Source organism: Gopherus flavomarginatus, chromosome 8 (assembly GCF_025201925.1).
Source record: "Gopherus flavomarginatus isolate rGopFla2 chromosome 8, rGopFla2.mat.asm, whole genome shotgun sequence".
Taxonomy (NCBI): Eukaryota; Metazoa; Chordata; order Testudines; family Testudinidae; genus Gopherus; species Gopherus flavomarginatus.
This window is the reverse complement of record NC_066624.1, coordinates 2,075,902-2,093,126: the sequence shown is the minus strand read 5'-3', so window position 1 is coordinate 2,093,126 and position 17,225 is coordinate 2,075,902. Positions and strand designations below refer to the sequence as shown.

Here is a 17,225-nt window from a genome sequence, read left to right as displayed (position 1 = left end):
GAACATGGACTTGAAATAAATCCTTGGGGCTGAGTTTCTTTTCAGGAAGTCAGGGTCGTGCAGAAGAAGGACGTTCTTTGGCCAAGGCTGGCAAAAGGGGCAATTGGAGAGACTAGCACAGAACTACCGAGAAAATACATTCCAGCACCTTGTGCCTTTGCTTCCTTATGTTCTCACTTAACTGGCAAGTTAAAATATCACAGCTAAAATATAGTACAGAGAAAGGACAGCTTGCATCTGTTGTGGGAAAGGAAGAGCTGTTTAAAGGGAAAACTGTCGTGACTAGGTATAGTATCCTAGATCTAAACAAATATATAGTAAATACGCCTGTCTAGATCTGTATGTATCTGCACTGGAGGGGATTGGATGAAGCCCCCTGCACCCTTTCTCCACTGAACACTAGATTTCTGGGACAACAGAGACTGCACCCCAACTATGATTGTTTTCATTTTGCAAAACCAAAACCTGGCTGACAACCCAAGAACAGGGCTGCATGGCCCGTCTTGGATCCTATACACTGCAGGCAAACTTTCTCCAAGCCTGTGCAACTGTTTCATTAGCTTCACAGCTGGGTGAAATTCACCCCTTTGCAAGGGACCAACACAAAACCTATGCCCCAAATAAGCCCTATGAAGCTCAGCACTGTGTGATAACGCACTCAAAGGAAGTAGGAAGGTAGAGAGAAGAAATTTCATCCATAAATAATGCTGTATCACTCAATGAGAGTGATTTCCTCATACTTCCCAGCATAAAGTCCCATCTGATGCAGTCTCTGAAAGCAATATATCCCCATTATTATTAGGCATCATTTTCTTTATTTATATAGTGCCACAGTTACATATGGCTCTTTTCAGACAGATACCAGACAAGCTTCCTGCTGCTATGTTAAAACAGCAAACATCACCCCAGACAGGAGCAGGAGCGGGGTAGGGTAGAACAGAAGATTCACTGGAAAGGCAGGAGACTTCAAAAAACCTTTCGGCCAGTGTGATAAGTGCTGGTTTTCAAATGGTTGGCTAGCATAACAATTGTTTAATCACTCTTAAACTAATTCCTCTTCAGCCAAAGCTTCAGCCAGCTCAGTGTAAAGATCTGTTCAATGGGCATGGAGGTTACAGAGGCAAACAAGTGGTTAGGTTGATTAAGAAAAGTCTAGTGAATTACCCACTTGATGAGTGAACATTCTCACTTGGAATGTTGTGCTCATTTTTGGTGACCCTATTTTAAAAAGGATATCACAGAAATGGCAAAGCTCTGGAGAAGGGCAAATAAAATAAATCAGAAACCTGGAAAGCTTTGAAGAAGAAACATATGAGAGGAAATCTGACAGAGGCATATAAAATAATGCCTGTTCTAGAAGAAATCAATAGGACATTGCAATTGACCCAGGATGAACCACTCAATGAAATTAAAAGGCAACACATTTAAAATTGAGAACAGGAAATACATTTTACTCAATGCATAAATAACCTGTAGCCCTCGCCGCCACTAGATATTATTGAGGCCAAGAGTTCAGCAGGATTAAAAAAAATAGAGGATTAAGCATTTATAAAAGTCATCCAAAAGTCAGTTGTAGCCACACTAGGTGGGATGAAAATGGCATCAACCAACCTCTGACAGTTGGGGTTAAGAAGAAACTCCCCCTACCTCCAGGTTACAGCATAACTGTTCATTATGGCAGTGTAATACCTTCTCCCAGAGGCGCTGGTGGTACCCACTGTGGGAGAGAGCACACTGGCCTGGACAGGCCATTGGCCAGATCCACTCTGACAATTCCAGCGCAGAGATACAGAATGTTTGGTAAGAGTAAGACGCAATCCATCAGTGCCAGGAAGTTGAAGCAAAGGGTTCTAGGCCACTTTTAACTATCTAACCCCCTTTGTTGCTTACAAAAATGTATTTCAGGAGCTGAGCACACTGTGAGATCTTACTGGATGAATGATACGTATTCCCATTTCAAAGCCCAACAACATGAGCTGAGGTCAGAGTGATGAACATCTTGTCTTCAGTGGTTTCCAGAAAATCTTTTCATGTAATTTTAACACTGAACATTTGTTTCAGATGCTTCAGACAGAATTGCCCAGATCTTCCCCCTTCCCTCCTCCTCCACAGCCCTTCCAAGACTGCAAAGGTTTGCTATCCACCTTTCGTAATGACTCAGAAAAGAAAAGGAGAGGAAGAAGAGGGGTGCAGTGATAATAAAAAGGAACAGAAGGAAATGGAGCAGTACAAAGTGAGAGCCAATGTTGCAGAGCTGGAGTTTGCTGGCACGTTTTTCAGGAAGGAAATGCTCACCTCCTGTCCTTGACTTTAAAGGTTATATACCTGACTATAATGTCCTCATGGCCAATAATAACAACTCAAATTAAGGAAGTTTGTTCCATTCCACTGCACCTGGAGATGCAATTTTCAGCCTTCATTTTTCTAAATTAGTTAAGCTGCACTCGCAAGCAGCTGCATGAGCTAGATCTGCTCTAGGAATTAATTTGGGGAAGTTCTCCAGCCAGTGCCATGCAGGAGGTCAGACTAGATGAGCACAAGGCTTCCTTCTAGCCTTGGAATCGATGAATCTGATGCACAAGTGCTGCAAAGAAAATGGGTGTTATCTGGCTTGTTAATGCCAAGTAGATTTCTTCTGCCTCTCTGAATCATATGCCTTTACAATTAAAGGCTGTTATATAAATGGAATTTTACTGATCACACATTGAGATAGCAACTTCTCAGTTACAGAAAACAGATTGAGGGCCAAATGCATTTCTAGTGCAACTCCACAGAAATCACTGGAGAGACCCCAGGGACAAACTGATCCTGACTGAAGAGGAACATACTTGCCAAGACATACCCTGAGAAAAGATCACCAGTGGGTTTACCTAATCAGGCATCTTACTACCTTTCGATAGTTGCTGATGGTCTCTTTTTATAATGCCCTGTAGGGGAGCTGTGCTGATGTTCCCCAGCTCACAGGGTGCAGAGGCCCCATTTGAACACAGCAAGAGGGGAGTTTCCTCCTGCAGTAAGGATACAGGTTGAGACAAAAGTCCCAACCAGGCATTCTGAGGAAAGCTGGGGTCTCCATGAAAGCAGCATCCTGATGGCTGGAGGCAGAAGAACCTCTGTGGGAGCGCTGCTCTATTGCTGGCTTTTAGAGGGTGGGTTTAGTTTTTTTCTGTTTGCTCTCACACTCTACACCATGCAGTATATGGTATCCTTGAGAATAAAGTCTCCAGGGGAAAATCTTGTTGTATAAAAAAAGAAAGAAAAAAAAGAAACCTTTTGTTGAGGTTGATCTTCCACCCAAACCTACCTAATCTCTGCCTCCAAGACCTCAGGAATAATAAAGTGAAAACTGTGAAACACGGAGCGTGTGAGGCTGAGGTTTGTGCCAGGGGCTGGATGCGCTTGTGGGTGCAGTATGGCATACTGGGACCGTGATGAAGCAAATTGTTATCTTCTTCTCCAGGAAAAAGCTTTCATTTGATTACGAAGGGTAAGTGTCCAATTGTTATGGTTGCAAAGAAAACCTCAGAAATGTGAATCAAGCATACCCAAGGCAGAAACATATAGCTGAGTCTGCAGAGAGCTTGGCGCAGTCACTCTGAGACATGCAAACTGCCCTGTTCAACTCAGTGAGGAGTGAACTCAGATCCCCAGATGCAATGATTTAAATGTTAACAATATTGTTAATTCTTTCATTCCTTGTGTGAGACAGGAGGGGGAGGGTCACCCTCAGCATGAGTGACTGAATAAAGGCTCATTTCGGTACCACACGTGGGTGGCATTTGGGAGATGGCAGCAGTTCTGGTTTTTATCCTGGGCCAAGAAGGAGCTGAGCCATAGGAGCCTGTCAGAGCCCATGGGATCATTCAAATAACAAGGGCAGCCAAGCACAGGGAGCGTCACAAGCTCGCACAGGCACAGTTTGAACAACCTACCCTAAGCAGCGTCATGTTTTGGTGACGTGTGGGTGGGGCTTGTTTGATGGGAAGATTATGGGCGAGCATCCCTTCTGTGCTGCCTCCCTGACCCCTACTTTGTGCACAAGACAAACGAGATGCTTTCTGTAGATCGAAGCCAGATTCTGAGCACTGGTGGCTGCATAACTGGAAACAGGTCATCTGAGGTAAGCCAAATTCTAGGTTGCAGTTACAATCGCATGCTCCTTCGTGGCTGTGTGAAGATCAGACTCTAAACTCCAGTGCACAGCTTTACCCAGCACACACCAGAGGCATCCATCTCACCGGTCTTCTGCACCAAGCACCTGGTTTGCCTTCTGATTCACAGATTCCACATCTCTGTTTTTCACTGCTGTATTTCTATGGTCTTGGAGGATGAAATTAGGCAGGTTTGGTCCTGAGAGCTCCTTTTAGCTGTGGGAAATATCTGAGATACTAGGTAAACAAAGGTGGGGACTGTGCCAAAGACCACGGCTCCAAAAATGCTACCAATGAGAGAAAAAAGTTGTCTCTAGGCATCTCAGTCTAAATGCCAAAGCTATGGGCGAAAGAGGAAAATACTTTAAAAATTTTAAACCTGGATGGATCTGTGGTTCAATAAAAGCTTTAGTCAGTAGGGCCAGACGGTTGTGTAACGCTCAGACTGTTGCATTAAATAATCTTTTAAGGTCGCTTCCATCTCCTGGACCCTCGACAATGGCTTGTTTATTATAAGCACTATGGTAGTGCCCACCAGCCCCACTCAGGATCAGGGTGTAATGCTCATGCTTCTGCACATACCATTTGACAGTACATGCAGGGGGGTTGCCCGGTGCTGGCATCGTGCTTTTCTGCTCTCCCACTGAGGGCTAAGATTCATTGCAGCCTCCCCCAGCTTACACCAGCCTTCTGACACTTGGCCATGCTCATGAGCTGCACAGCATTGTGAGCAATCTCCTTCCTCCCTTCCTCCTCCCCGCGAGGGGACATAAGCAGAAGGGGACTCGTGTGTGTGTGTGTGTGTGTGTGTGAAGATTGACTCTTCCTTTGCTTTGCCCTGATCCCCTCCTACTCTACTGCTGCTAGCAGGGCTTTCCTTCAGGCCTTCCCTCCACCTCCACAGCTGCTGTCCCAGCCTGCCTGGTGGTGCGGTTTGAATTACAAGTGGGATGGGGAGAGGAGGGAAAAATGATTTTGTCAGGACACCCTGATCAAGAAGATCTGCAGGTTCCTCCAATATGCCTGAAGCAGCCCTGCTACCTGAAGATGCTCACCCAGTGCACTGCTGCCCAGTCATTCCTGGGGAAAGCTTGGCTGCTGTGGCACAGAGCGCCTGCCAGGCAGATCCAGCACTAAACGAAAGGGAACGAGGTAAAAGCCTCGAACATGCAGCATGCACAAACAGGGTGTTTTCTATTTAAGTGAGTTCAAGTAATTGCTCTCTTGGCCTAACAGAAAAATCTATTTCCATGTGTTTCGAAAACTGCCAAAGATATTTCATTAGGAAGTTCACTTTTCCATACATCTACCTTCTGTTAAACCATGGGGGTGGGCGACTCCGAATTATGCAAGCACAAGGTCAGTGCAATCATGCAATGTTTAAGTGCTCCCATTTCAAGCTACAGGAAATATGGAACATCCCAGTACTATTTCTTACACCCTCAAGAGAAGTTTGCATGAAGTCAAAGTAGATGTACTCTCCTTGTTGTAATTTCAGAGACAGGTCTATTTTTCACCAGGCGATTCTGAGCATTACAGGACGCATAAATAGCAACTGAAATCTAAACTCAGGAATTACTGAAAATAAAATACAGGTGCTGTGCAACTATCACAAAAGTCCAATTTGAGGCTAGACAGACAACTGCAAATAAAAGGCTTTATGCATAAGATTTTGAACAGTTAGAAAGTCAAGCCACGAAATCCATACACAAATGATACAGTGATTTCATTCACTGCTGACATGACACATATACCTTAGAAACCTGTGCACTTGGTCAGCGCATTTAGAAATTAAAACACTATCTCATGCAGTGGTTCAGTCAAATGAAGAAGTCATATAAATATCCCTATTTTTAACTTTACAGGCCAGTAAACCAACCACTAATCAAACTCTTAAGTTAAGTAACCAGCAAGGATTCGTATCTGCATTGTCTGTTTCTGAGAACTATTACTACTACGGCATTTAAAAAAAAAATCAGAAAAAAGAGCCCTGAGAAATGACTGCACATGTCTTTCCTTGCTGCAAAGAGGCAAATGCGAACCCCTTGGAACACTCAAGGAATTCTGGGTCTCAATACCAAGCCTCAGAACAACAGAGCCAAACTTCCAGTCACACACAGAAAAGGACATAGGTGGATATTACCCCTATGGGATGCTAACAGTGGTTATGCTTAGGACTAGTCTGCACTAGAAGCATTACAGAAGCTAAAACCACATCCACAAGAGGCGCTAGCTATGTTGGCGGAAGAGCTGTCCACACCGATGCTTAGGTCAGTGTAACATATGTGGTTTATTCACACCCCAGAGCAACGTAACTTTATACCAACGTAAGTGACAGAGGGTACAAGCCCTCAGAAAACCAATATTTTACCATAGTGCAGAATAATTTCCTCGCCCACCCGCCCCCCCCCCCCACTACAGTAGTCAAGTCAATAGTACAGCGATAATTAGCGGTTACATAGCGCTGCTCACCTGTAGATCTCAAAGCACTTGAAAATGGAGGGCGTCATTCCCTTTGTTCTACCGATAGGAAACGGGGGCACAGAACAGTGTGCACAAAGGCACATCGTGAGGCGGGGCACAGCTGGGAGTGGAAGCCATGCATCAAAGTGCCTCGTCTGGTGCCTGATCCAACAGATCACTCTGCCTCCTGGGAACAGATCAGTTTGGGCGAGTGCTCCCACCTCAGGGAAGCAGATACAGTGAGGTGAATGCGAGACTGTTTAGTGAAGGGAATGATGTGGCCAAGGCTTCATAAAGAATAGCACCAAAAATGCACCAAGCAGCCCATTGGAGAGTTGTTCTAAGCAAGTTCCTGGCAAATCCTTCCTGGTGGGGTGTATATTGAAATAACGCTGCACTCCACTACTGTCTGTTCTGCCTCTAGTATTCAAGGGTTTGTCTAGTGTTCACTGTGGGGATGGCACATTTTTATCCTACGTTTAAGGGTGTTTTTAGAGGAGTTACCGGTTCTGACTGCAGCTGCCAGGGCACTCAGAAGGGAGGCAGATTGATAACAGGGATCCCAAAGGAGAACCATGGCTAGAGATGTTCACAGCCTGACTACACACATGCATGGAGACGTGCACCAATGCTGTATTCCATCCGAAAAGAGCAGAGGCTCCCACCTCGAAATGTTTTGGACAGTGTCAGTGCATGTTTTACAATCCTTGGGAGGGAGTTCAGCAGGTTAGGAGGAGCCTCCATTGGGGAGAAGTGGCAATGGGGTATCAGATCCCGATTAGGATGCAATGGAATTGTCACACTGACCCTGTCACCCACTGGAGAAGGGATGGGAGACAGCCCAGCCATTATTGTAAGATGTTATTCCAGAACCTCATTGCTGCACCCGAGTACAGAACTATTATTTGGTGTATGACAGCCAGAAATCACTTATCTAGTGTTTTTGTGGCATTAAAAAGCTGCAGATTTTTAACATCCAGGGGGCCAAATCTATTGCCTTACTCACATGAGGATGTGGCCCAACGTGTGTTTTGTTAGTCAGTTCTTGGAAAGCAGCTACACTTCTTCCTGCACTGGGTCCCAATCCTGTGAGATGCAGAGTGCCTTCAAACCCTATTGAAATCAATGCATGTTCACGCCACCCAGCCCTTCTTAAGATCTGACTCTGATTTAAAGCCTCTTTTGTCTTGCCATGAGACAAGTGAGCTGGAGCTGTTGGTGAGGCATTGCTGTTATTTTCTAGCTACTTCTCTCTATTCTGGGTTTTTACCAGAATGATTTACAGCATATCCTCTGGAAAGGAAAAATATTCTCCATCCAAGCAGTTCCTTATAGCTGGCCTCAGTAAAAGAGATAATCATTTAAAGGTTTTTTGGAGATCACTCCTATCCTGACAGCCTGGGGCCAAATACAGTTTCCAAAGGAGCACCCATTCCCCCAGTAAAACTAGAGAGAGAACTGTAAAGCCCATTATTTCCTCTACAGTTATACTCTGGTTATTCATGCAATGGGTACAAACTGTGCATAGCAATTCATTGTAGCCACCGATACCGATCTGCTGTCAACTACGTTCAGTTGAATGGGGGAGAAAATGGAAGTCACTTACCGTATAGAATTGTAATGAGGGAAACGGGCATGACTAGGATCCCCACCAACATATCTGCCACCGCCAAAGACATTAGGAAGTAGTTTGTGGCATTCTGCAGCTTTTTCTCCAAGGAGACAGCCATAATTACAAGGATGTTCCCACCAATAGTCAGCAGAATGATAACCAAAATCAGGAGGGCTGGCCAGTTCTTCTCCCTCATGGACATATGAGAGACTTCTCCCCACTCAGAGGCATTAAGAGGGTCGGAGGTGGGCAAACTCTGATTTAGAGTCAAATTGTTGCTTAAGGGCCAAGCCATCAGACCACCGTGCAAACTAAAATCTAGCGTGACAGACACCGTTGTTAAACTGACTAATATCCCAGTACCACTTATAGTGCTCATTCTCTGGAGCTGATTTTCCTCTTTAATTGTTCCTCAACGTTAATTTCTTTTTCAAATGGAGGCTCCAAGGCAGCAGCCGAATTTCACAAAACCAGCGCCAGAAAATTGTTTGATCTTCCATAATGGACTAAACCTTACAGAAGTTAGAGTGGAGCTCTTCTGGTTTTCCTCTGAGATGACGTTAGATGACCACTGATTGGCAACCCAGAGGGACAGGAGATTTCATAATGTTCAACTCATTTTCATGTCCAGCATTCTGCAAAGAAAAGAAAAAGGCACCTTCTTTTTCACTGAAATCACAGTACATGCAAAATGCTCTACATCCCCATGCAAATGACATTCTCCTCCTCTCTCCTCCTGCTGGTTAGAATGTTCTCCAGACTGCAAGTCATTTATCTTATGGGGACAGACCATGCCTATAATTATGTAGGGGAAAAATCACATCAGTGTGTTCTGGCTGGTTAAAAGCCGATTATCGCTAATTAAATGTTTTGTGAAACCAGCAAAAGCAAGTCTGAAGAGCGAGACGTGTTTCAGTTGATAGCCACTTCACAGATCTTCAATCTCATAGACAGTAGCAATTGTACAATGCTAGAAACTCCAACAAATGCTGATAGCATGGCGAAAGCACAATATAAACTATAATCTTCAATGGAAGTATTTGCAGAGAGCTTGTATGCTCAGAGATGAAGCACAGGTGTCATTTAAAACACTAGGATCAAAATGATTAATCCTGCCATAATAAAGGAGACTGTACTTTGTGTTTGGTTTGACACGTGCATGGTAAATCAAACCTGACATATATTCTTATCTGACACCATTGCTGCCAATCTTTCCAAATAAACAAACAATGAAAAAACAAAGGGGGAAAAAGACAAACCTCTGCTAAACTAGACCAGTATTTTTACACTTGTCTTCATCCTGCCGAGTGTCTTTGTGTGCAGGAGGCAAGCACACAATGAATTCAGTGGCCTAAATCCTGTTCACCTTACAGATGCAAGCTGAGCCATGGCTCTGAGATGTCAGAGCTGCTCAGCCACTTTGTCATGGATATTTGTTTTCAATTTAGAGTTTCTAAAAATCTGTTTTTTCAATTGACAGATTATTTTTTCATAAATCGTTTAAGGCCAGAAGGGGCCATTGGATCAGCTACTCTGACCTCCTGTATAATACAGGGCAGAGAAAAGAACAGGAGTACTTGTGGCACCTTAGAGACAACACATTTATTTGGGCATAAGCTTTCATGGGCTAAAACCCACTTCATCGGATGCATGCAGTGGAAAATACAGTAGGAAGATATATACACAAAGAGAACATGAAAAATGGGTGTTGCCATACTGATTATCACTACACAAGTTTTTTTTCTCCTGCTGATAATAGCCCACCTTAATTGATTACTCTTGTTATAGTTGTTATGGCAACACCCATTTTTTCATGTTCTCTGTGTATATATATCTTCCTACTGTATTTTCCACTGCATGCATCCGATGAAGTGGGTTGTAGCCAACGACAGCTTCTGCTCAAATAAATTTGCTAGTCTCTAAGGTGCCACAAGGACTCCTCATTCTTTTTGTTGATACAGACTAACCCAGCTGCTACTCTGAAACAGGCCAGAGAGTTTCACCCAGGAACTCCTGCATTGATCCCAATACGTTTTTCTTAGGCCCCAGTTCAACAGGCACTTAAGCATGCTCCCTATGCTTAGCTGAATCGAGGCCTTAATGACTCAATTGTTTTGACCTCTGATCCTGCACCAATGAAACCAATGGCAATTTTGCCATCTCCTGTGTAGGAGCCAGGCCTCTAATGAAATGCAAAATTTCACAATCAGCAATGGGAAGAAACTATAAAAGAAGAGCACTAAGCAGCATCAAAGGAAAATATGCTGTTTTTAGCACATTTCTCAGCTTCTTGTCATAACCAACAACATGCAAGTGATATTACGTCATCATTTAAAAAATATGGACAGAAAAGTATCAGAGGGGCAGCCGTGTTAGTCTGGATCTGTAAAAGCAGCAAAGAGTCCTGTGGCACCTTATAGACTAACCGACGTTTTGGAGCATGTCCCCATGGACAGAAAAGATTCTCTACCATATTGTTTGTATGTGATCCATTACTTTGCTATCCTAGGATCAAAAAGCTAAAGGTAATTTACACGATTAAATTAAATGTAAAAAAGACATGCTCAGAGTCTTACAATAAAATGTTTAGCATTCACAGTGGCTTGGGTTACTTACTAATGGGCTTCACATGGAAAAACATTTCTCAAATGAGCAGAGTGTATAACGAACCCAAGTTTGCTTCTGAACTAGAGCTAATTAATTCCAGAGATCTGCAGACCTCAGAGTTAGGGAGACGTCTGTGAAATTTGCACAGAAAGTAGTGCATCTGCACATGCAACTAAAGTGATAAGTCACCAGTAACCACTTATTTACTCAACTGTAACGCTCTTAAAAAAATCCCCAGCCACTTACCAGTAAATTGCAAAATACTTCCACAACATTCACATTAAAAGGATAAATGAAAATAGAGCTGACTACAAACTGCTTTCCATCTGCTAAGAGAGCACTAGTGAATGACATGCCACTTGGACTCTCTTAAAGCAGGGCATGAAGTTTTGCTCTGTGACTCACCCCCATTAAAGTTAACAGGAATCTCCTGATCAGAAATTCAAGGTCCTTTCATCAGATACATATGCACAACACTGAAACCAATGAGAACTGTGCACATGGGACTGATGGCAAGACGGGGCTCCTGATGCAACAAGTGCTGATACATTATGTGCTACAAACTATTAACATTCCTAAATTAAACTTGCTCAACATGTTGAGAAAAGAATTTTTTTTCCCAATTATTCTAGTAAATTAATTAAAAACAATAGCTCCCCCCCCCCCCAGAAAGTAGCCTGGTGACTCCACCAAACTCTATGGGGTTCTTTGCAGTGTTAATGAGATCTTCAGAATGTCACAGAAATCTACCAGCAGCACAAAACCCCAGGAACGTTGATAGGTCTCATTGGAACATTAGAACCCAGATGTCCAGAACAACAACAAGGTCAAAGAGCCTGGGCTTCACAGGAGGGAACCATTTCTTGTACTAGGAATTGTACCAGTCCCACCGATGATTTGGGGCTCGATCCTGCAAGGTGCTGAGCACTCTGATCCCAGTCCTGGAAGTGCTAATGTAGGTACCTCATTTTAAGCAATTAGGACCCAATCCAACTCCTAATGAAATAAATGTGTCTCTTTCCACTGACTTTAATGGGAGCTGGATTGGCTGTGTAAGGATTTAGGACTAGTGTCTTACAGGACTAAGTCACATGAATTTGATCGGAGGCCATGTAATACACAGCAGGATTATTCACTTTGGTGCCCTCAGTAACAACTCAATTTTAAAACAAGCACCTCCAGGGTTTCCCCAATATCACCTCTGTTAGTTCTTTGAGCATTGTCCAGAACAGCGATACTCAGACCTCAGTGCTTGAGGAGCCAAATTAGCCATCAACAGTGCCCACAGGAGCCACAGGGGTGTGAATCATTCTATCATTTAGTCTCTCTCTCTATTATTCTCACAGCAAAATGACGGACCAAGTGTTCCACAATCGGTTAATACTATAGTAAAAGCATCCTGACTGGTGAATAACGTAGATGGGTTAAGAATGAAGTCACACCGTGTTTTAATAGCAAGTGCTGCAAAGAGCGCAGCCACTTGCAGCTCCCAAGCCTCAGTCTGACTGGTCTAAAAGAATGAGGCCCTAATCCCTGCCTGTGCTCCCCGAGGCTGCTGCAAGAGAAAGGAGGACACCTGTCAGTCCTAAACACGCGACTCTCACGACGTCAATAACACACTCACACTAGGAAAGGAAGCCGGAACTGCCCCTAATCTCACTCTGATAATAAATGGGCCATGTTTATTGCTGCTACAGCATGTCACATGATCTGATTAAAGTTCAATCAATCACTCCAGTGAGAGAGCAAAGAAACACCCCTGAAAATGATTAGAAAGCAAGAACTGCACCAGGTTAAACAGAGCCGTACAACCAACGTGAGATTATGAAGAAGACACGGGCAGAAGTTCTCATGACATCCAGGGCACATGATATCAAGAAGGCTGTTACAAAATGAGGTCTCACTCTGGAAGGTATCAGAATAATACGCAAAAAGGCAACATTTTAGAATGGAAGCAGCCAAACAACGTCATGCTGGAAAGGAATAACTTGGGTGGAAATGATGCTGAATTAAAATTTCCCAGGGAGGAGACATCTTAAAGAGAAGTTAAAAATGAGAAGCAAAGAACCAGAAAGTCAGTGTTATTTTGCCCAATTTCCAATTTTATAAAAGCTCCCATCACATTAACTATCTTGGGCCCTGACATTATCCCAGCCCAATGGCACAGGGACACCAGCTGTTCTTACATGCCACAACAGGAATCAGAAACTGAGGAAGATTTCATGAAAAGACAAAGATAAATCAATCTTGACAGACTGAATGAGAAAATCTTCTAACAGGCCTTGAATACAAAGGAACTCAGGCAGACATCCTCCAGCAGGCAGCTCTACCATGGGTTTCCTGAAGCAAAAGGTCTCATCAGGGCAGCAGGTTGGGATGGCCACAAAGGGCAACTTTCTAGTGGTATGTCCAACCACACATCCAGAAGACATTTCTTCCATGACTAACATTACAGCACAGCAGGGAGGCTCTATCAGCACACTCTGAGGCTACACTGGAGTAGACAACAAGAAAAAAAATCACTCACTCATTCCTCATTTTCAGTTTTCAAAATGAAGCCTCCGTTCTTCAGACACTAATGTGCTGTGAAACCTTGAGCGCACAGAGCCATGTCTGATTCCCCACCAAACACAATTTGCATTAAATAAAATGATTACAAACAAGAGAAAATCGTTTATCAGAAAGACCCGAGGAAAGCAGACTTCCCTACTCGCCTTCTTGCTGCAAATGAGCTGATTGCACACACAAAGATAGAGCCTTAGTGAGCCACTTTGTATGCAAAGTGTGTTTCCCAAATCTGGTGGAAATATATTCTAATTTCCTATAAAGAAAAATAATTGAACACTCTTAAATCCAGCTCGTCTTCTCAGCATTCTGCTTCTCTCTATGTGTCAGCACTTAGAACTATACACATAATTATAGCAGTAGAACAATTTGGCTATGAAATTCAGGAACTGAATTAAGGTTGGATTTAGGACTGGAAGGGTAAACAATTAGCCCCACTCTCCAACTTCCGGTTTTGCTGAGAAACATGGAATTGTTTCTTTTAAACTTGGCCCATTAGCCTGGCTATTATTAACAGGGACAAGGGAGAAGAAGTCATTAGTACTGTAGCATAGAGGTTCTAACAAAACAGAAGGAAATGCATCGAACTATTATAACACCAAGGGACCTAAAATATGCTCCGTGTTTTTGGGGCGCAATTATGAAACTAGCATTAAAACCTGTGGGACATATTTGTGCAGACTCTAGAATAGCTGAGTGCACAGAACAGGGTGCGGAGGGCTTCTGAAAGTGATCCTGAATGAGAAGAGTAGGAGCCCACAATTTTCCCTTTCAAACCAACAAAGTTCTCCTCAGCAGGCCAAGCCACAAAAAATCTCCAGCACTTTCACTTGGTCTCTTTACACCGGAGCTGTCAGCTGGTGAGAAGATGGTAGCCTATCGGTATAGAGAACCAGGTGTTCTCTGGTTCTCAAGGGAGACAACTCTTAAGTTGTTGAGAGTCCCAGTCTCCACAGACAGCTGTTGCCTGTTGGCTATGTTCTCTCATGGTCCCCATAAATGAAGTGAAGAGGCACCAGGTTCTGTAGAGTTCCAATCACATAGGTCTCCTCAACCCCAGAGTGCCCCACATCTCAATTTCCTTTCCCCCAAGCTCAAAAATCCTTAGCGTCAGCTGGGCAAGCTGGGCAGAGCTAGCACACATGGGAACAAGAGGTTAATAGTTGCCTGTGACTCCTGCACAGCTGGGCGCAAGGATGTGAGCCATTGGAAAGAAAAGATGCCAAAGAAAAAGGCAGCACTGTTCTTAGCCCATAAAATGCTTCCAGGCTGCATTCATTTATTTTTGCTCCGCTCCTTGGCACTCCTTTTTGGGATTCCACACCTCCAGCCAACTGACCAGGAAAAAGGCCATTTTGTCAGTAAATGAACTTGTAGCAAAGACTATTAACCCTGCACGGCTTTGCACATGGGCTTGGTCCTGACCTTTCTAACACTGGTTTTATTTACACCAGCATAACTCCACTGACTTTAGCTGTTCCGAGGCAGTGGGTTCTATACCGGGCAGAGGTGAGACCATTGCTCACTCAGAAAAAGGATACTCTGGAACCTTCTCACCTCAATATCTGATCCACTCTGCTCAAGAACCAGTTCTTCTCACTTGCTTATCTAGATGTGACCTGAGGCAAATTTTGTCCCTCACTTTACGGCACCAGGGCAGTTTTGGATCCAAGTGCTAATATCTGTGTTATAGTGAGGGAGTGCGTAACAAAAACAGTTTGGGCCTGTTCTTGCTGCCACTGAAATCAAAGGCAAAGCCCCAATCAGCTTAAATGGACAGCTGGACCGTTCTTTCCTGTAATACCACTGTTCTAGTTCAGATTGCTAATGTGTCCTCTTGTAACAGAAATGTCTTAGAAAAGTTATCAGGACGGAAAGCCATTTAAAAATGCAATGTATTTTGACCTAGGCTATCGCTGACTGTAAGAATCTATAGAGACACAAGGTGGGTGAGGTAATTTGCACAGAATTCATGTCCCTCACTGATTTTTTCCCCCTCAGAAAATAGATTCTGCCAGGGAGGCACTGCAGTTACAACTTTCACCCACCCAGGGACTGCTGTGGCATCAGAAAAGAGGGCAGCTGGCTCTGGGCTGGAGCATCCAGCTGCTGAGGGGAAAGAGGAGAGGCTGCCTTATTCACAGCACCCTGCTGGGGGGCCAGGTAAGAGGATTTGGGATATCAGGGGAACATACAGAATGGGGCACACAGGGCTGCTGGGGGGTCATACAGAGTGGGGCAAGGGCACAGAAGCGAGGGGGGTGACAGCACTGAGCCAGAGGCTGAATGAGAGCGGGGTTGCAGGGACACGTGGGGACGGGGCAGATGTGCCTGACTGAATGAGAGAGGTTAGGGGTCAGCCAGGGTCTGCATGGGGAGGCTCTGCAACTCCGTAACAATCCCCCCCGCCAATACCCTGTTCCATACTTCTCCCAGCCACACCTAATGACTTTCCAGGTTCACTCCCAAAAAATTACTTCCCACTCCCTCAGCTCCTCCATTACCACCGATTGCCCCAAGACTTTGCTTCTGCTTCTGAGGTATGTGAGAAATACGGCTCTACATTATAGTTTAAATGATTTATTACTCAGAGTTCTGTATTAATATACCTAGTAAAGAATCTATTTGTCAAAAAACATTTCCTGAATCTTTTTTGTTGTCTGTGTTGTTATAGACATACTTGCTGACAGGTATATTGAAATAAATTACCAAAATAATTGATATGGGCAGGATTATATTATGCTATTTTGACAGATAAAATATGCAGAATTTTAAAATATTGTGTGCATAATTTTTAAATTTTTGGCACAGAATTCTTCCAGGAGTATTTATTGGACCAAGTTGTGTTGATGAGAGAGACAAGCTTTTGAGCCTACACAGAGCTTTTCTGCAGGTCTAAGAACATATGTTAAGACAATACAGGAGACTTTCCACCTAAGTTCATTTTGCATAATACATAAACCTTAACTGTATAGTGGTGCTGAAGGCTGAGCTTCATATGGAAAATCAGCCAACATCATTCAGCACCTAGAAATTAAGTTAATTTTTTTAATATAAAACAAAAATTTAAAAATTAGTTTCTGGGTTGAAGCCATCACATTATTTTCCTGCTATATCTTTTAGTAATTATGAGGTGAAAGGCCTCTGACTAATTCCTTCAGCTACAGTCTTCTAAGCACATCACTATTGCATAAAATAATTAATATTGTGTTAATTTTATATATAATTTAAAAATTATCTCCATAACTTTAAACTAAAACTTCACACCTATCACAGATTTTGCTGAGTTAACATCAAAGGGAAGATGCTAGATTTTGAGACCTACTGCCAATTACAGATCAATAAATTATCATTATTTCTTAAAATAATTGCTTAGACATCAACAGAGCAAATTCTGTTCTGTGCCATTCTTCTTTTTGGTGAAAGTGGGTGTGACAAACACTAGAATTCTTTAATCTTTTAAGCCTGATCCCTTGTGTACTGGAGCTAGAGTAACATTTTTGTTTGTATTCTATTGAGAATGCCTGAATTATTAAAGTGAGAGTTTGGAAGGCTGCACATCAGAGAGGTTCTGGGAGACAGAGTCAAGGGAAAGCTAAAGTTAAGTATGTGCCTCAACCTGCAGTACTGGGGCTTTAGTAGGGATGGTGTGACTTTCAGGAAGGTCTGCCATTGATGCTCTGCCACAAAAAGAAAATAAAGTAACTCAAACTTTCTTGAGATCAATATTATTTTTTCCTTAGATGTTGATATATTTGTCTTTAACTCCATCTCCACCTTTATAGCTTAGCAAAGATTTGCAGACCCTTATTTGCTCTGAAGTAAAA

The 17,225-nt window shown here is 43.3% G+C and overlaps 1 protein-coding gene across 7 annotated transcripts in view; it reads right to left on the bottom strand.

Annotated features, from left to right (window-relative positions):
• The window catches only part of HTR2C (5-hydroxytryptamine receptor 2C), a 433,471-nt gene that overhangs the window by 60,342 nt on the left and 355,904 nt on the right, over positions 1 to 17,225 (bottom strand). For 2 of the 7 annotated variants that reach the window (XM_050964944.1, XM_050964946.1), the window contains exon 2: positions 8,221 to 8,861. The exons of 4 other annotated variants lie outside the window; for them this stretch is intronic. In XM_050964944.1, coding sequence (XP_050820901.1) covers positions 8,221 to 8,605 — 385 coding nt within the window. In that variant the 5' untranslated portion in view covers positions 8,606 to 8,861. The remainder of the gene's footprint in view (positions 1 to 8,220; positions 8,862 to 17,225) is intronic. One more of the 7 variants, XM_050964951.1, reaches the window with a different exon arrangement.